The 20,458-nt window shown below is 38.3% G+C and overlaps 1 protein-coding gene across 6 annotated transcripts in view; it reads left to right on the top strand.

Annotated features, from left to right (window-relative positions):
* Positions 1 to 18,148, top strand: part of BARD1 (BRCA1 associated RING domain 1) — a 45,603-nt gene extending 27,455 nt beyond the window's left edge. For all 6 annotated transcript variants that reach the window (XM_072874806.1, XM_072874809.1, XM_072874811.1 and 3 more), the window contains 5 exons: positions 3,204 to 3,312; positions 4,855 to 4,990; positions 6,023 to 6,115; positions 15,838 to 15,935; positions 16,637 to 18,148. In XM_072874806.1, coding sequence (XP_072730907.1) covers positions 3,204 to 3,312; positions 4,855 to 4,990; positions 6,023 to 6,115; positions 15,838 to 15,935; positions 16,637 to 16,966 — 766 coding nt within the window. In that variant the 3' untranslated portion in view covers positions 16,967 to 18,148. The remainder of the gene's footprint in view (positions 1 to 3,203; positions 3,313 to 4,854; positions 4,991 to 6,022; positions 6,116 to 15,837; positions 15,936 to 16,636) is intronic.
* The last annotated feature ends 2,310 nt before the right edge of the window (positions 18,149 to 20,458 follow it).

Below are 20,458 nucleotides of genomic sequence, written 5' to 3'. Positions count from 1 at the left end.
CTAAGACTTCAGCGATGTTGCACCATAAACTGAATCCCATTTCTAAAGCTTTTCATAAGAAGTTCTTTGATCTGTCAGTCCTTAAGATATCATCTGTCATCTCATGTAAAGTCATACTCAGCAGATTACATTGAGTTGCTCTTCATTGGGCTCATCTTTGTTCTCAGCACAGACATCCTACTCTTTGATTGGAATTTGTTCTAGCCGTAAGAGCCCTCTACTGACTATTCAGTACCTTGATGACTGACTAATAGGAGACTGCTTGCATCAAAGGATACATCTGACTCTTGAATGTTTAAAACAACTTGCAAAAAACCCACTTGCATTCTGGTAGAAAGTATGCCTTAGAGACCTGGTATTGTAGCTTAAGCACCAGAGACACTTATTTCTCTCTTGTAGAAACAATTGTGTTTGTCTTCCTTCTGAGTGTGGAACTTGTCCTGTTAAGCAGTCACGTGCACCGGACCCATTTACAACCAATCCAGACCTATAGTAGGAGCACACAATCATAGTTATTGATATTTCTAAAAATGCTGTGTTTGTGTGTTAGGGTGGGCCTAATGTGCACGTCCCACTTAATTTTGTTTTGCAAACTGGATCAAAATTCATTTTTTTTACTCTGAACAAGGTGGATGATTTCTCTTGTTCAGCCAAGCTGAACTACAGACAGATTTGAGCACACATTTTTGCCAAAAGCTTCTGTTTCCCATTCCTGTGCCTTACGGGTGTTCTTGTGGCTGCATAGATCTGGTCCTTGATCCTGATCATAGGGCTAAAAATAATATACATTCCTAATATATTAAAAACGGTTCCTCAAGTAACTGCACTGATAACTGTACCAGCCCAACAGAGACTGGGCAAGGTCTCTTTCTGATCGTGATTATTGGCTTTTTGGGTGGTTGGTGGGTGCCTAACTAAAAAGAACAAATCTGCTTGTCATCCTTTTTCTTTGAAAAGGATGTGTAAATTAAAGCAATACCATACTTGAAATCTGTTGTCTGGATGTGTTCCTCGTCTTAGTTTTTATTTTGTAAACCTTATTTTCTCCTGTTTCAGCTACTTTTTCCTCACTTTCCTTAAGCTCAACAAGCTGCTTTATTGCAAATATTCGAAACTCTTAAACCCATCCCTTGGGCTGGTATTCCTTTTTTCAGACCTGAGCTCCCAAGTTTGTCACATTTTACTTTAACCATGCCACCTTAACATCCTATGAATAGCCATTAATGCTTCAGTGCTGCATAATGATGGGATAGCATGTTGCAACACACTGGTAAGAAGCGACTGAAATGATCTTAAAAATGGAGGAAAAAAAAAATTAAGTGAATACAGATGGGGTAGCTGGAGCTTTTATTTGTACAGTTTAATTGGCAAAAATGTTCTGTATTTAACTGTGGTGGCCTATATGTTTATCTATGGTAAACATTTCATGAGTTTTTTTTCCCAAAAGTCAAGGGTCTTACTGTGACCTGGGGGGGAGACACTCCCAAACCTCTGCTACTGACATGCAGTGATTTCCTCCCCCTGCTTAGTTCACAGTAAAAGGTCAGCCATCTAGTCTAAAGGTGATTTTAGTGTATGTGCTAATCCATATATATTCCACCCCCACCCAGATGCATTGTTCAAAGGAACTGTCCTGCAGCACTTTGAGTCGAACATGGCCCTTATTTAAAGAAAGAGCAAGAGCTACCCTGATGATGCATGACAAAGCAGGAACAGCATGACAATATTTAATGGGCTGCAACTCCCAGGACTGGGCTGAGATTTAACCAATTATCTTTTAGTCTGCAGAATTTGTATTGTGCTAGCTCTCTGCTCATTAGTAACACAGAAGAGCTTGGGGTTGGTAATATTGTAAAATTAGCAATTGTAAAATACCATCCCAGAATCTTCTGTGTGGGATTTTTGTGGATTGTTGTTTTCCCCAGAGGCTATGTTAGTGAGCAGTGCTCAGTCAGGAGCATAGAAAGGTGCTAAGGTCAGATGCATTTTTCAGCTTTGCGCTGCCCAAAGCCCCCCAGTTAAGTCAGAGTGAAGACTTAATGATTTGAGCTTCTCTTTGGGCTGGATTGGGTTATGGCCTTATGTGGAATTCCCTATAAAGCTTCCTAGATTCCTACTCTGCACAGGAACGTGTGGCTAACTAAGAGACAGCTCTTCAAAGATGCAGTGGTTTTTTGACCTCTTTAAATGTTTCATTGTTTGATGACTAAGCTTGCCGGATTTCAGATACTGAGTCAGAGCTTTGTTCTCGGTGACAAGCTTCCCCTTCATAACGAGCTCTTATTATGCCTTTTGAGAGCCAGAGCAACATGAGGTGGGGAGAAGAGGATCAGCTGGAATAGCCATTATTCTTGCAAAGGGCAAAGCAAGCAGAATATCTCCCAAGAGTGCTGGCAGAGGATCGTGTTTGTTAAGGGCAATTATACCTGTTCTGCAGTTTCAAGCTTTCCTGCGCTCACTAGCTGCAAAGTTGTGTGAAGAAGAGATAGAAGCCATGGCTGTGCTTGATGTTGTGTTTATAGCAAATCGTATCCATCTGACTAATGTTAAAAGAATGGGGGGGAAGAGGTCTTGAAGCATATCTAATAACTATGAGGTGCCATGTAGGATGAATAGTGTTCAACAAAATTGGCAAACCAACTAAAATTTGAATGAATTGGCTATAATGTGTTCTGTGGAACAGCACACTGAGGGGAAAATGAGATGCATACTCAAATTCTGGAAGTGTGGGGGAGTCACGGTTCCCAAGTAGGAACCAGATAGCTTTTCCCATAAAAGCATAACCACATCAAGCTCCAATGTTTAACACAGTATGTAAAATCTTCTGACGTGTCTTTTATGGCAAATGGGTAAGCCAAAAATACATTTCTTGGTTATATGACAGCAATGAAAGATTAAAGCTGAAATTTCTGGGTCTTGTGAATGATATCAAAGTGCATCTTGAAACGGTTTAACAAGGACTGTGGTTTATTTAACTGAACATACTGCTCTGAACACCCCTTACTCCTCAGCTGAATGCAGCAGCTTGTAATTCAGTATCCATCTGTCTTGGATGCAATTCTTACTTGAAGCTTAGTGTTTTTTAGCTGAAATTACATATTAATAAGAAAGTGGGAGGGAAAGCTACCCAGCTAATGTGCCCAGTTAGTTAAGAATCAAGTCACATTTTATTTACTTAAGCCCATCTGTGCTTGTTTTGCCAGTAATATATTTGGTCTGCGGCCTGTGGACTATGCAGAAAGTGAAAAGATGAAATCTGTGCTAATGTTACCAGTGAAGAATGAATCATTTTCACTTAACCAGCCCTCTGAGGTAAGTGTGTGGGGTTTTTTTTTTTTTTGTTTGTGTTGTTTTGCTTTTTAAAAACTCCTAAGTTAGTCCTGTTAAGTACTGAAGGCTTGGACCTAAGTACAGTACATCACCTGCCTTTACAAGGAGATTTAAAATAGGTTGGACAATATTTCTAGAATGTATGTGAGACACTTACAAGCTATGATATTCTGTGTTATAGCTTAATCTGGGGAAACAAAGGATGTTTCTTGTAATGTGGCTTTATTATAGGAGAATGAATGCTTTGTTTTTCTTGAAGTATCGTTGATTGAACTTTGCTATTGTTGTTGTTTTTCTGCATATTTAAATTTGGTCTACTTGCCAAACTGGCTGAAAGCAGCAGCAGTCTTTGCTCCGGGTGCTTTTTGTGTGCCTTTAAAAGGCTGTTCCAATATCGTCCTTTGTCCAACAATGAAGATGTCAGCTCAGCAGTTGAAAACAGTTTTTGGGAGATTGTTTTGGGGGTTTGGTTTTTGTTTTTCCCCTCTTTTTGCTAAAGACTTATCAGGACTTGTGACCAAAATCAAGTTATTCAGACTTAACAAGTTACTGCATTATGAAATGCTTTATGCTTCCTAATAAACGATTAAACTGACCTGGCTGCTACAAGCAGTCCTAGTCTACTCCAGGGTGTACAGCCTGTTATGATCCCTCCTCATTGAGGTAATAAGATACCCATTGGCGAAAAGTAAATTGTTGCAGCTAAATCAGCAAGGATATGACTGTTCCTCCCATGTGTAGCAAATGGAAGATGCAGCTCTTTTGTCGCAAACAAAACACTCGGTATTTGCATTTACTTTGGGATGAGTGTGTGCCAATGGATGGTTACCAGCTCATATGGATGACTCGATCCAAAGCCTGAGGCTTTAGGGTAACTGGGTCTCAAAGGTATGTCTGTACTATGGAATCTAGGAGCACTTAGGAAGACCCAGGAGCTGAAGTATTACATCCTTGTTAGCATAAAACTTGAGCAAGCAGCTCCTCTTACTTTGCATTAGTAGTATCAGCATAAAAAACCTTAAGCATTCATTACTTAAAGGGCAATGTATTAGGGACTTTTTAGTAAAAGGAAAGGCGGGTGTTAATTATATAGGTTACTCAACATATTGGTAGTGTATTTGTTGGTAATATTTCACTAAAAGTAGGAGCCTTTATTACTTTATTGGGAAATTTTTTTTCTCCTTCAACACTGCAGTCAGCAAAGCTGTTTACACAATGTTCAACCGGCTATATGTGTGCACACCAGTGTTTTTTTTAAAAAAAAAAAAAGCAAGGAAGAAAAAACTGATGCACAAGCTGTTTTGTTACCTTGCATAAGCTAAATGAAATACCTCTAGTGTCAAGCTTTTTTCCTCTAGAGCTAGTTTGTTATACAGAGATTTATTTAAGGACCCTGTCCACTAAGCTTGCCCTGAATTGTTTCTCAAAATGCTTATTCTTATTAAATAAAGCTGTCAAACAAGTTAGCTGCTTTCTTTATGTTCCCAAATGTTCAGCTTATTGTAGGATTTTCTGTTCATGCAGGCACTGAGCCCCAGCCAGCCAAGAGATGGACCTCTTGGATTACTGGGGAGCAACCTTAGTTTGCAGCAACAGAAATTGCTGAACAAGCTAGCAACAGTTCTGAAGGCTCGAAGGTGTACTGAATTTAACAGCAGAGGTATGTAGTCTTGTTGAAATGTCTCTGTCCAAATATAAGTACCTACAGTTCTGCACTTTATCCTTTGAGATACTAGCTGCAACAGCTTTTTTTTTTATTGTTCCTAAAAAGTGCAGTTTCTGAAATCCCTGAATTATAGCCATAGTAGAATGATGGTGTGTTGTTGCATGTAAATGCATATAAAGCCTGCCTGGTTACTGAAGTAGGAGACTTCTAGGGGAGCCACAGTTTGACAGTATATAGTCTGTTATTTAAAATCCCTAAGTCCTCCTCACAGACCTTTTCTCTTTACACTTCTTTTACCAACTTTAAGGTCTCTGCTCATATGAGACCTTCTGTGAGCTTTTTATCTTCCAGAAGTGAGTCTTAGGCAGATGGTGCCTTTAGAAAGAGCAAGTCATTGACTAAAAGTTGACAAATTTCTTCTCACATGCTACTTTCCTTCAAATTTTGTTCTTCATTAAGATGATGGAGCCAAATTATAGGGCTTGGGGGTGTTTTCATCACCTTTTGAGGAGGGGAACACTTTCTTAATCCCTCCTATTAGTTTTTCTTTGGAGTGCTGCTTTTTCCTGCTTGTGAAAGAAACGCTAAGGTCATTTTCCCCTACCATCTTTCACACCTTGATTACTACTCCAGAATTGTGAGTTGAGTTCTGTTAGCTTTGTATTAAAGCAGTGAGATCCTACAGTAAGATTCCTGTCAAAGTTGAATATAACTTTAAAAGGATTGAAAAAAAAAATACTGTCCTATAAACTGGAGCCTCCTCTGAATATTTAAGTGTTAGCTTAGAACTATAAAAAAGTGACTTCCCTTTTTCACAGCAAGGATATGTTGAAACCCACAAAACTTCTAATAGTACTTGCACTTACTCCTATCTTAGTCTCAAAAATCACATACTTGTGCTGGAAAGAGTGGTTGATAAGTTGTTATAGTCTGTTTATTCTTTAAATGTTGATTGATTACTTTTCAGCCAGGCATGGTTCTGATTTTTATGTGCTTTTAGTTCTACTGATGTAATCTTTCTCCTAGTAACTCATCTTGTTATCCCTGATGTTCCAATGCCAAGTACTCTCAAATGTATGATGGCTGTTCTGACTGGATGTTGGGTCCTCAAGTTTGAATGTAAGTATTAAATATATGGGAGTCTTCAGACTTTTTAACCAGAAATTGTAGATGGGATTCCAGAGAAAATTTTCAACAACTGCCCTAATATCAATACTAGCTTAACATAAAGTGTAAGGGTTTTGTTTTTTAATCTCCTGAATGACAAGAGATTTAATTAAATACAGCTACTTCTTCCTTGGCAAATGTGTGCATTTCATTATTAGATGTATTGGGTAGGTCATACCCTCAGTGTCAATGGGGGGTGAATTTGTTCATTGCTACACTGAGTGATTTGGGAGATTATGGAAAATATCCTGGGAGAGGAGGAAGGAATTTATTAAATCCTTGGATTTTTTATAAGCAGCTTCCATTGAAATTGATAGGAAACTTTTGCTAGCTTGGGGTATGTGTTCAAGGCCTGTAGGAAGGTAAGGTGTTGCCTATTTACGTATAAGCTGAGATCTGTTGAAAGTCAAAACTTCTAACCAAAGTTAGGCTGTCAGATGATCATAATCCCTGTTTGTACTTCCCACTAAAGTTCTCTATTTGTTGAGGAAACTGTCAGGCTTAATGCAATCACAGGCTCAGGCAGATCAAATGTATATGTAACTTTCAATACCCATTTCTGTACACACGAGCCCTGCAGACTGGAGTGCTCTTCGACTAAAATAGTAACCTCCAAGGAAAGATGACTTGCATAGTGTCTCCTTAGCATGCAAGTAGTTTTGATGTCTTCTTTCATGCAATCTGTAATTAGTTTTCATACAGTGCATGCTTTTTTGTACAGCTGTTCTGTGGACTTACACCCCAAATTCTGCTTTTTATTCATTCTTTCTAATGTATTTCTTTCACAGTAGTTGTAAAAGCCATGTTCTTCCCCTTGACCTTTATGGCTAAGTCCTTTTAGCTAATAAGTACACTACAAATGAGTTAATTATCCATGGAAAACTCACAGACAAATTTCATTCCAGTTTTCTACTGTGTGACTAAACATCAGAATATAAGGATTCTTTAATGGTCTGAATTTTCCAGTTGCTAATGTTTATGAAGGCACTGCTTAAAGCTTCAAAAGATGCGTCTTAGTTTTTCAAATAAGGCACATCATCAGACTCTTTTGAACGTTGGACTCTTTTTTTCAGGGTGTTCATTTGGCTTCCAGATAGGCAGTGGACTTGTTCCTTGCTTTTTGTTTAAAGGGTCTGTTGAATTAGTGTCCCCTCAGAGACATTTTCTGCAACACCTGCAATGGCTTCTGTTCATGGCCTTATAAGCATTTGCAGAAGGAAAACATTGTGTTGTCTTTGTACTATGATTCTTACAAATAATAGGAGTAGCTTCTTGTTGAACATGTAACGTGGAGAAATACTGTTTATGCTTAAGCAAGCAGATGGATTTAATAACCTCCAGACACTGTTGATAAGCTGAAGGGAGATGGTTTCCTGTTTGGAGGTGAGGATGCAGCAGGAAACCGAGAAGGCCTAGAAGCGATGTTTGGGTTGTATAATTGGAAAGGGTATGTGCAGGTGCTCTGGAACGATATCCTGTTTAACTAAGACTGAATAATCTGTTTCTGTGGTGAATCATTTTGCAGGTTCTTGGCGTCACTCAGTTCAGGAGGTCTGCATGCCTTCTATTGTACATGCTAGCGTAGTTTTCCTTTATTTCATTTTATCTTCTTGCTAGTCAGATGCTTAGAAAGCTTCAGCTGAGTGGTAGGGAGATTTAATTAGTGAGACCTGAGTTTAAATCTTTGTGGAAGAACTTTTATATTTAGAAGTGATTGGAAAAGAAAAAATAAATAAAATAGTGTGGGGGTTATTCAGGGAATATTTTCATATTTTTTTTTGTTTGCAGCTGAGTTTTATTTTATGTTGTTAGTACTGATTAGTACAATCCTGACTGCTAATGCTCTCAGCTTAGTAAGCAACATACTACTTAAAAGCGAGTGATTCTCCTCCCTAGTGGGAAATGTTAGTAATAACTCATGGGGTCTGATGCAGCTAAGTGCCTATAATTAACAGCACCACTCCATCTGTTCCCACCAGTCTGTTATTAGTCTTCTTCAGTCATTACAAGTTAGATTGTTATAACAAATAATGGGACTCCTGCTGATGGAACATTTGTCTAGGAAAAGGAGGTCTTTGATTTTCTTTTCCATAATTTCTCTGTTTTATTTATCGTGGCTTTTTGACTTCTATTTGGATGTGTCCTTAAATGTGATGTAAATAAACTCCCAAAAATGTGTGCATATTCTGGCTTGCTTCTGTTCAAAGCCACTGCAAATATATTGAAGGAGTTGCTTATAGTTCAGTGTTGTAAACCATTCACTTAAAGTAAATTCATGTTCAAAAACTTCACTGAAATATTTGAAAAAACAAAGCTCAGTGTAGCACTTAATGAAATGCTGACTATGCATAAGTATTTGAATTTGTTTTTTACTACAAGGTAAGCTGCATTTGACTGTTACTTCTAAAGTTATATTTATAGCCTACACATAATTATACCACTTTTTTAAAAAAAAATTGCATGCTTGCAAAAACCAGTATTTAAGAGTGTATTTCTTATGTTGACTCTTCCATTATAGCAGGCTTTCAAGCTGTGTTTCTCTAATAAAGAGCAATTTCCTTCTCTTGTATAATTCTATGATGCTTCTGTTTACATGTGTCTATACACACAGATATAGCATCCATTAGTATCAGTAGAGGTAATGCGGAATTTTCCAGCAGTTTGAGCTAAATGTAAGGCCTCTAAGTATTAGAGAGCCAAGATTTAAATATATAGCTTCAGTTTTGGGGTTCCCTTTTGTCTTCAGGTGGAAGATTAGGATGAAAGGATGTCACCACTGAGCAATATTAGATCTTCACAGAAGAAAAATTTCACGTTACCAGTTGTAGTTCCATATTTTCCATATATAATACACTGTCAGCAATATATCCACTTTCAGAGCAGCATAGAATCCAATTGAGACACTGTTGTCACTGTGCTCCTTGCCCTTGGCCATATCTTTCATTGGTTTCATTATTTTATTGCCTTCATTATTTCTGGGACGGTAATAGGGCATAAAGTAGCATATCATTATCCTTCTGCAAGTAGGCTGAGACAAAGACTCAAGTATCACTGTATTTTCTCTATGCTTTTTGTAGAGCCTAGAATAGTGTAATTAAAACCAGCAGAAGCCTTTAATAGCTTTTCAGCTTGTTTTTTCTTAAACTGATTGTCATCTGTTAAAGCAGGGAATGAAAAATGATCTCGGTAACGATATGCATTGAAACAAGCTTGTGTCAGTCTTTGCAGCAAAGTATCTGGAAGAATTCTAAGCATCTAGTTGCTTATTCCTTCATTTGTTTTGCTTACCTGGAGCAGCAGCAATGATTCAGCTCTGATCATTTAAAAGAATGCAAAAAACCCTTGCTTTTCCTGTAAGGACTCGGAACAACTGGGAGTTGACTGGAAGAGCTAGGGGATTGCACGACTGACATTTCAGGGTGAAAACATCTTTCTGAATTTTTTGGAGCAATATGCCCATCCTTGTTTAGGCTATTAGACAAGAGAAGCGCGAAGCTGTTTGAGCTGACTGCTTCTCAGGCTGGACCGTCACTCTTCCATGCATAAACATCTTTTAGATAACAGGCTGATACACAGCAAAGCCCTCCCTTCTTACAACAGTTCAAAACTTCTGATCACTGCAGTTTCATGCTTGTTTTGCAGTTGGAGACTACTTCAACTGCCTCCTACAAAGGGACTCACAGCTCTGTGGGAGGTGGTAGAAATATCTAATGTGCATATGCGTGTCCTAGTTGTATTGGGTGTAGAGCTGAGGGGAATGTTTCACATCAACATTCTGAACTTCTGCACTCCCACAGTGTCTGCACCTCCTGTAAAGGAGGAGGGAAACAGTTTTGCTTCGAAGTCGACACAAATTTAGATTGTGAAGCTGCTGGGGTTTGCAGAGGAGAAAATGGGGGCGGAGAGTGTCTTAAATGTGGTGTTTGCCTTTGCAGAGCTGGGAAGTGGGGGTTTGAAATAAGGTCTAGAGGAAGAGGAAGCCATGTGTCCACCGCTCCCTCTGTTCTGTCCTGTGTCATCCAGATACTCAGTTTTTCATATTTAGAGAGTCCTTTTGCTCTAGCTCACTTTTGGTTTGAAGAAAACATTGCATTAAGGAAGCCCATTGTAAGGAAAAGGATGGGAAATACTATGTCATTCATTTAAAAGCATGTGACGGGATCCAGAGGATGAGCACTTCCAGTGGAATTTAACCTGACCTCTGCACCTTAGGAATGGCTACCTCCAGTCACTTTGATCAGTCTAGAAAACAGCTGTGACAAATAGTCATTTCTTAAAGAAGATATGACACTTGGGGTTTTTTAAGTGAAGTAATGATGTTCATATTACATGCTCCTAGCTTCTGGGAATTGATGTTTAAGGACTTCCTAAGCATCTGCTCCATCATGTTTAATAAATATCACCTGGATTAACTCATTAACTACCATTCTTAAGCAGATTCATTTTAGTCTCTGCAGCATCTTGTGTCATTTCCATGTGTTGGAAAAATGGACTGCTCTTGTTTCACCAAATGAGATCTCTACCTCACTCCATGAAAATCTGTGATTCTAAAGTTACTTTAGAAGCGTATAAGAGACAGTATAAAAATTCTTTTCTGTGCTGTAGCAGAGACCAGTAATGCTGTTGGTGAAAGCAAATTGAAGCTTGCCATGCCAAATTCCTCCGAAGGCTTTCTCTCAGTCCAGATTTCTTCCTTTTCTAGGAAAATAATCTCATCAAGCTTTACTCAATCTGCATGTAAGTCTTAAAACCCAGCGCAGAGTGAGCTGAAGAAGTTTCAGTTGCAATCTCTACTAGATCTTGTATGTGTAGTATTTTTATCTTCTTTGTTGCTATCATGTATTTCTAAATTACTTTAGCTGTTCTAAGATATTTTGGGGACTAACCCCTGCTCTTTGCTTTATTAATGCAAATCCAACAAAATTCCACTAAGGCTAATTGAGTTACTGAAATCTACCCCTGGGTATCTGTGGGTGATTACAACTTGTTCTTGGCAACCAGTTCTTTTTGTACTTCATCCTGTTTAAATTGTTTTTGCTGATGCAGTTAGTTTCATTATAAACCAATAAGACTTACATGAATAAGGATTATAGGGCTCTGATCTTAAATTTTGCAAATAATGATTTCTTTATTTTCAGTACTAGTAGCTACAGTTGTATCAAAGGTCAATTAACGATACTGTTAAGAGTGGGCACCCTTTTAACCTGCTTGCTCCTTATATACTAGAAGGTGAGAAGGTAGGGGCAGCTGTTCAGTGAAGTAATAAGGATCAGTGTAAGTAGTGATGCTTTACTGATCTTGCTAATGAGGGGAAAAAAATGAGCAGTATTCTCCTTGCCAAATGTGGTGGCATCAAGCTAAAATGCGGTTGTATTAAGCTAAAACCTTTTTCTGCAATATTTTGTAGGGATTTTTAATTCAGGCTCAGGTTTTGCTAGAATTTGGTGCAAATGATCTTGTTTATATCTACAAATTGCAAGTGTGAAATCAGCTATTTAAGAGGCTTTTAAACTTCTAATGTTCTGTATTTCTAGGGAAGAAGTTTGCATGACCCCTCTGCACATGTGATCTTGCCCCAGTATGGTCTTCTGTCAGGCAAGCTTTATTAATGAGTGCTTGCACACTTGAACTGGGCATTGCAAAACAGCTCTGGTCCATGTGAAATGGAAAAGTGCCACTTGCTTTGGTACAAGTCCTACCCTTTTGTGGGTAATTGATCCAACTACTGTGATTAAACTAGAGGGCCATTAAAGTGTAGGTGCAATAATCACCGTCTTCTCTTTAAGGAAGAGAACATGCTAAATGAATAAACCTGATCAACCTCAAACCTAAAAGGTCCACAGCTCTTATTGGCAATAGTATCAAGGAATAAATTAAGATTGGCTGAGATCCTGAGTAAGTCGAATGGTCTTATTTTATATTATAACAGAACAGACTAGATTTTTAGTCAGGCTTGCTTGTAAAGAATGCACAGACTGAATGTGGGAAGGAAAACAACATAACCCTGATCTCTACCCCCTCCTAAAATTACAGGTGTACTCTTAAAAGTAGGTTTACTTTCCCCTCCATTTTCAGAGAACTTCAAGGGTGTCCTTGTCCTTCCAAGATTCAGTCCTGTTCTGAAATTTTTTTTGCATAAGTACTTAAGATGTCCATCTCAATTTCAGAAGGGAGGTGGCATAGTATTGATGGTGTCCTGATCACTTTTTAATTAGGATAATAGCAATTCTCTTTTTCAGTCCATTCATTTGGCCAGTGTCTTGGCATCAAGTTCTCACTGGTGGCTTTTCAATACAGTGCTGAACAAATGAGAGTCTGTAATCTCCGGAGTTCTGGAAATCAATTTAACATGGCTGTTTGAAGTCAAAGGGTGCTCTACCTCTGACTTAAATAGGAGTGCTGTAAGGTCAACCGAGCTTCTGGAAATGTCCCTGTAAAAGTAGCGGAGTGATATACCTTTGAGTACAGTATGGACTTTTATTTCCTTTTATATGTGCGCTTAATCAGGATGACACTCAGTCGGATGGAGAGACTATTAAAAGGGAACTGTCATGTTATCCAGACACTTACACACATTAGCAGCTTTAAAATTAATGTCTACTCAAGAAAAAGACCTGGACTTTACTGAGTGAACTCAGCTTAGCACTCAGCTGTTAAAATAAAATCCCTAGCTGTAAAAAAAAAAAAAAAAAAAGTTGGAAGGGCCTACAGTATGCTCTAATCTTCGCTTTGTATCCCTACTCTTAAGTTTGAGGATTTTTAGTACAAGGTCATCTTGTGGTGGTTGTACCATCTATTGGAAGAATGATAAAGCTTATACATGCCTGGTGCTTCCAAATGACAGCGTAACGCAACCAAAACCGATTATGCCATCTTTCAGAACCTCACCTAGACTATTGCTTCCAGTTGGAGTCACTGCATCTGAAAATGATAATGCAAAATTAGCAATCTAGAAGCAAGTGACTTGATACTAAGTTTTATGTGGAGGGGGGAAAAAGAACAGGCAAATAAGAACCTTTTGTTTAGACAAATGCATAATGAATTAGGTAGAAACACAGCTTGAGCCCTCTGACATTTTATCTCAAATATAAGAACAGGGGGATATTTCCCTTTTTTGTTTTGCAGATTTCTTTTTCTATTATGGTATGTGAATCCTTTAGTTCTTTAATACAAAATCTCTTTCTAGTATGCAGGAGTTGCTGAAGAGGAATGAGCAACTCGGGAAGAAATCAATCTGAACAAAGTCTGCAGTTAAAGGACATACTGGTCTCTATCACTTAAATTATTTTAGCTTCCTTTTTCTAGTTAGGAAGCCTTCCTCCATGGATAGATATTCCTTGATTGTTCACCTTAGGGTTGTAAGCACCTTCCTCGAACATTGGTTGCTAACTGCATCAGTGTTCTGAATATATAGCTAGACCAATATTCTGATGACACGACGTGCTGTTTGCCTCATTTCCTTGTGCCTAAGGCTCTCCTTTCACTGTTACCCTGCCTGTGTTGTCTTGTCTCTTTCCAAGTGATACTCTTTCTACAGATTAGTTGTGCTGTTGATGGTAAGATTGCCATGAAGTGTGTTGAAGCCTGAAGCACCTCCTCTTCTGAGCCTGAGGACTCCAATGACTTTCTTTCCTCTTTTGCTACATGCACGTAGACAAAGTGTTAGGCGAGACTCCTTGAAATGTCCCTGAGCACAACGGTTCCAAAAAGCATTTGTTCTTATCTATCAAATATGACAAGACCCATGAGTCAGAGCAAGTTCTGCTTCTACATCTTGCATGAAAAATATATTCAGGAATTGAAAATATACTACTTTTCCATCACCAAAAAACATACAGAGTCTGTTGCTCCACAAAGTTGTGGGCCTAACAGTGTTGCCTCTTAACGTATTTATGTTAAAGAGAAACACCTGGGCACTGAGAACTTATGTTCGGGGCTTTTTATCCTATCTGGAATACGCAGCTTTTGTGCCACAAATCTGTTAAGACACAGAACTGTTCTGATTCTAGCTGGTTAAGAAAAGTTAAAATTAATGAGACTGCTGATCATGCAGACACTGGCTAGACAAATGGTCTGTTTGCATGTTTCCAGTTTTTCAAAGACACATGTTTATCTTGTGGTTCTTATAGATACAATGAAAACATGTGGATGAGTTTCTCTTCTTGCTCTTATGGAGGGTTGTCGTTATGTGTGGCAAGGAACTTCGAGGCATACAGATTCCTCGGAGGACTTGGCAGTGTAAAATGGACAGACAGATGTATGCAAACCAGACATAACCTATTTTGCATTTTCTGCTAAAATAGACATTCCACTAACATTACATCAGTATTCATTGCTATTATCAATAATTAATATGTGGGTTGCTTTTCCGGAAAATACATGACTAGGTTGCCCTTCTAGTTTTGTACAAGTTCACGTTAATTTTCATTGAAGGAATGAACAAGTGCAAACAATCAACCTGAATCTTGTACATGGAGGGAGGTATATATTGTCATAGTATTCAGCCAGTTGTGGTTTTCTGTATAGGTTTATCTTTTTTGATGTAAGTACATTGGAGGACTTCTAGTAACTAAAATATGAATTCCTGTTGCATTTTGTGAGTTGGTATGAACTGGTGGTAAATTGCTAACAGTTGGCTTTCAAGACCTCTTCAGATTAGATATTCCTATCTATTGGCTGCCATGGTATTCAAGTACCTTTCTCAGTGATACTTCTCTTCATAGTCTTGTGCTTTCTTCCCTTTTTAGGATCAAACCCCCACACTTCTGGTTTTGTTTAGTTTGTATTTTTTTTTAATACCGTGGGTTTCATCTTTGCACAGTAGAAATAAGTTGTCTGAGTACGAAATGCTGTGCAAGGAGCGAGGCACTACTTTAAAAGTTACAACCTTGACAACATTGTAAATCCTCATGGAACAGTTTTCAAAATCAGCTTTGCAAACTTTCTTTCTTGGGTAATTTTTATTAATGAGTGCAATGTATATGCAGGCAAAATGTTCCACCCTTGAGTGGGTGACCACAGCAACTTCTCTTTCCAAAGTGAGGTCAGGTAGTACGTTTAACTGATGTTAGCAATACATTAGCATCAGCGCGTTCTGGATTGGAAAAAATAACTAGCCTTAAAACAAGGTGAAAACACGTTGACTCTAAAAGACAATCTCATTATGCAGCAGTGGTAACAAAAATGAATGCCACTATTAAACCCTAGCATAAATCTCCAGTTTGTGCTGATCTTGGAGACCTTGAAATCCCATCTGATTTGTTATTTGAGGCCATAGCTGTTCGGAAACAGCTTTGTGCTTGCTTTGTAATTGCTCTTTATCAGGCAATTGCTTCCATTTCATAACTGCGGAGTTGGTTCTACATGCTGGCTTTAAGCTTCCAAATGATCAGCAATTTGACATTTGACATTAAGTGGTTGACCTTTAGTGGGTAAGAGGAAAAGCTAATAATTCCTAGTGTTTACAGCACTGATTTTAGTGTGATATTGCTTCTCTCCATCTAACTTGCGTCTTCAACCACTGTTGTAAATTTTTTCAAGTGTAAAAGCAAATTGCTAAAGCACACAAGCTTGGATGTCTTTTAGTGCAACTCTTTAGTCCCTAAAATGGCATGCAAGCCTCTGTTAAAACATGGGATCTCTAATCTTTGCCTTCCTTATTGCGTTTTCTGTAGGGGTACAAGCCTGTCTACAAACCACAGTTCGAGAACAAGAAGAGAAGTATGAAATCCAAGGTGGCCCACAAAGAGGCCGGCTCAACAGAGAACAGCTGGTGGGTTTTATTGCTTGAGACAGATTATCTTAACGACCTTTGGTTCATGCATTTTTGCCCTTTGCCACATGTGCAGGTGCAGTAGATGTAAAACTTTAATGTGGTCTTGTACAGAAATTTGATTATGTGCAAGGTGATCGAAAGAACTGCGAACACCCATAAAGCTGTCATTTTTCTCTATTAGTGGATATGTTGCTCTAACCTTGTCAGAGAGAATGCTGTATTACATTTGTGGAAGAAGCTGTATGGGACAGGAAGTGATGCTGCTTTGGCCTTCTCTGCTCAGCTTTAGAACCTAGTTGAAATTATCTGAAAGATGAAAGAAAAATGTTTTTATTACTTCTTGTTTCCATACAGGGCCACTTATATTTAACTGGGTTAATTTCTGGTTACTTTCTGCATTACACTGGAGAAGTTCATTAAATGTATTGTAACAGTAGCTGTAAATATGCCTAGCTCAAAGTTAAACCCTGTTGTGCTGGAAAATATTTAAACATAAGCAAGAATTTACCATGTGAGCAAGCTTTTCTTGATTGCGTACTTATACTGAGGACCTTACATGTTAAGTTACTGTTCTAGCTTCCAGTGTTGGTTATTTTAAATTGTATTCTTTCGTAGGCACTAATTGTTCCTTTCCACTTTTCCTGTGTGCTCAGTTGTGAAGTCCTGTATTTATACTTCTTTTTTTTTCTTCCACTTAGCTGCCTAAGTTGTTTGATGGATGCTACTTCTATTTTTTGGGATCTTTCAACCGCCACCAGAAGAGTGATCTTGTGGAGTTGGTCAAAGCAGCAGGAGGACAAATTCTGGTTAGGCAGCCAAAACCAGACAGCGATGTGACCCAGACAATCAACACGGTGGCTTACCATGCAGAATCTACTTCTGACCAGAGATTTTGCACTCAGTATGTAATCTATGATGTGGCTTCTAAATTCAAGCCGGAGAAAATTCGTCAGGGCAAAGTCTGGATGGCCCCCTCCAGCTGGCTTATAGACTGTGTGATGGCATTTCAGCTCCTGCCTGTAAAATGAATATTGATGTCTTACGAGCAAGGCTTTAAAATGTGGTGAATCTTGAGCAGTTGGAACACTCTGGTAAACACTGGTCTGAAGCTATGATTTATGTTTTGCACTTAGGAATACAGGAGAGCTTTGACCATTTAAATGAGTTACTATAATCATGGATATGCTGGAATAAGTGAATTTACAATGGAGGAGAGAGATAAATATACTGCTTTGAAAAATACTGCCTTGGGTTATTTAGTATGCTTTATTTTTGCATTTAACTTAAGTGTAATAATCACTGACATTTTCTAAATAAGATTTTGCAAAATGAAACCTTTTGCATTCTTGATTTAGACCAGCCCTTCGTAGGTGATAGAGCATGACCCCATTTCTTTTCTGTTTAATATCCATTGACAAGGATCTACTGTATGCGTCAAGATTTCCCAGCCAGGCCAGAATTTGTATTTTTTTTAAAAAAAAAGGATTCTATGCATTTGAATGTAGTCATTTGCCTGTATAGACATCTCTTCTGTCAGACGACATGTGATGTTTCTTATAACTTCTTACAACTGAATTTTGCAGGAAATTCTTGACACGGGATAAGCCTTGTAGAAATTAGAGTAGAGCTAATGGCCTGAATTCATTTGAAAGCAGACCATTTTGAAAACACTATCTTTAAAAATCTTGGTCTAAAATTCCTTATTTGTATCAAGAGTAATGCTTTATTTACTTCTGTCTTCTTTCACGCTTGTAAATGTGTAACTCCTAATTCGATTCTATGTTCTGAAGGTTTCTAAGCATCAGGATCCTTATTAAATTATTAAAATTAAAAATTTCTGTAAGTATGGATGGTTGCTGTCATGGTTACTTTAACGAAAAAAATGTAGTGATCCCAAAAGAATTATGCCTCACTTTGCACAATTGTACTTAAACTTAGCTGGCTACATTGGAGCAATATGTGATTCTTTCATATTTGTTACAATAAATTTTTAATTTGTTTCTCATAATTGATCATAAGTTATTGTCAGAATCTTACTTCCTCACTCTGTGCTCTTATGTAATGTCTGGCATCTTTTGTGTTGCCTTAATTTGTGAATTCATAATTTAAAAGTGGTGTCTTGTAATAATATACAATGAGAATGATGGTTGTGGGATAAAACAAAGTTTCTTGTGTTTGCTTTTGTATCGCTTGCAATAATAAAACTTCTGGTGCCAGTAAGTTTGGAGTATCTTATTGCATGAGCTTAGCTGCAGAATAAGCACATAGTCCATATGTATCTCAACAGGTAAATGGACATGTAAGTACTTTTCTGTGAACTCGATACAGCTGTGAAGATAGCATATCCACCTGCAAGAGCAGCCCTTCAGTGTAAGAGATGGTTGTTTTCTGTAACTATTGCCACCGGAGATCCTGTGCCAATTTTCAATATGCTCTATAGAACTCAGAACTATATGCTTCATCTATAACAGGTAGAGTTTTCAATAGCATCTATAGACTTCAGTAGCTGGAGTATCTTGATCTATCACTTAAGCTAGACTGAATCATTGCTCTTCACTAAATGCAGTTCTCAAGTTACTTGCACGTCTGTGTGAGCGAGCAAAAATGCAAGGCTCATTAATAAATGGAACAACCCATGGGATGAATGTGTTTTGGGTTTTTGTGCAGATAAACACTGGCAGCAAATAAGTCGATACTGTGTGGACTTGGTCATTTATTTTAACAATTGTAGCACACTTTAGCTTGGCATTTCATAGCACATCAATATACCTAATGCGGTATTCTTTGCAAAAGTAGCAGTGAATCTCTGCAAAATTCTTAAGAGTGGAGCTTTTCTGCTGCATACCAGGAAGAAATTTGGCCCATCCGTAATCCTGTCCTGTGTCCTAAAGTAGAGACAGCAGATTTACAGCTTTTAAGAGCCATTGTTCTTTGGCAGCTGAAAAGAAAGTGTTAGAAAATTGCCATCAATTTATTTTTTTGTTTTTAAGCCGCATTCTGAACTTTTCCTAAGGTCTTGTTCCTTTGAATCAAGTTGTGTTTTCAAGCAGAGTTACTATCAAATCGCATTAAGAATCCTTCCATATCATACTGAGGAGTGATCCTAACTTACCCTGCTCGTTGAAGTGCACTCAAGATTAACTCTGGCCTATCTCCTTCAGGTCTCTTCAGGAATTCAGAGTTTGAGTATGTAGATGTAGGCACTTAGAGCCTCACAGAACTGCAGTAAGCAGCCTTTGATGCCAAAGCGGCAGCAGGTGTCGAACGCTACTGAAGCAATAGGTAAGTACACAAAAGCTAGAGGTCAGTGCCACAGACCCTGCTTAATTCACTCTTTCTAATCATTAAAAGCAGAGGGACAGCACTCGATAAAACACGCCTAAAAAATAAAAGTCTCGTAGTAAGGATAAATCAAGTCCCTTAATCCATCGGATGGATTTGGCTCATGAAAGCAAGGTTATAAAATCATGAAGCATGTGCTAAAGGGTGCGTAGGGATCATTTCTCACTGTCTCTTCTAGTTCAAGAGCAAGGGTGCATTAAAGGAAGCTAGTAGGAGGCAGGCTCAAAAATAGAAGAGGTATTTCATGCAGTGTGAGCAGACTTGTGGCCCTGACAGCCGTAGCCTGTGTTGGGTGCTCTGTGTTTTGGCATAGTCTGAAGCAGGGAGTAGATGAGTTCATCAAAGGAAATCTGTTAAAGGTTAGTAAAGAACCTCAGCTATGGCATCAATTTATATTGGTATTCTCCTGCTAAAGTGCATACGCTTAATGTGCATTGATGATTGGGGCATTTGAAGAGGTAAAAGTCCAAGACTTGCATTCTGGATTATAGACATTTTTATTAATCTTGTATTTATACCTCAACAATGCTGTGAGTCTCGGAAAGGCTAATGATTTTCAGGTGGCTTCCCTTGAAATTTATGTTTACCTCATGAATTAGTTCATCAGGGACACCTGATAACCCCTTCAGTAGCAATGTCTGGAGCTCAGTGACATCAGTTTAACATCACTAATAGTGAAGAGAAGATGACATTTTGAATAAATACTGTATAATCTTTTTGAATGGTTTGTGGTCTAGAGGGGTATATATGAAGCCTGGTTGGTTGGTTTGTTTGCTTTGCTTTTGTTGTTTTTTGTGGGGGTTTTTTGGGTTTGTTTTGTGTGTGTGTGTGCGTTGAAGTGAAAGATAGTTGAGGGTACAGAGGTTTCTTCCTTACATCAGTGTCCTAGGTAGATCCTGGGGAATATAGTTACAGAATAGTTCAGCCTTTTGGCTGTTTCTACCTCTATATGATTGCTTGTATTTAAAGATCTCATAGGTTTTTCTTATCACTAAAACATCTCTCCCCCCGTCTGAAGTAATTAAAACTATATAAATTTTTGAGGGGGAGACATTAATTTTCTTAAGAAAGGAATATGTGATGGGCAAGTCAGAGGAAGCCTAATTGTAGGGGAGATGCCGTGGCAAATAGTTCCCTTTGGACTTTGTTCCTCCAGCTATAAAATAAAATCTGTTCTC

The sequence above is a fragment of the Ciconia boyciana genome, chromosome 10 (genome assembly GCF_034638445.1).
Source record: "Ciconia boyciana chromosome 10, ASM3463844v1, whole genome shotgun sequence".
NCBI lineage: Eukaryota > Metazoa > Chordata > Aves > Ciconiiformes > Ciconiidae > Ciconia > Ciconia boyciana.
This window is presented reverse-complemented; position numbering and strand designations above follow the sequence as displayed.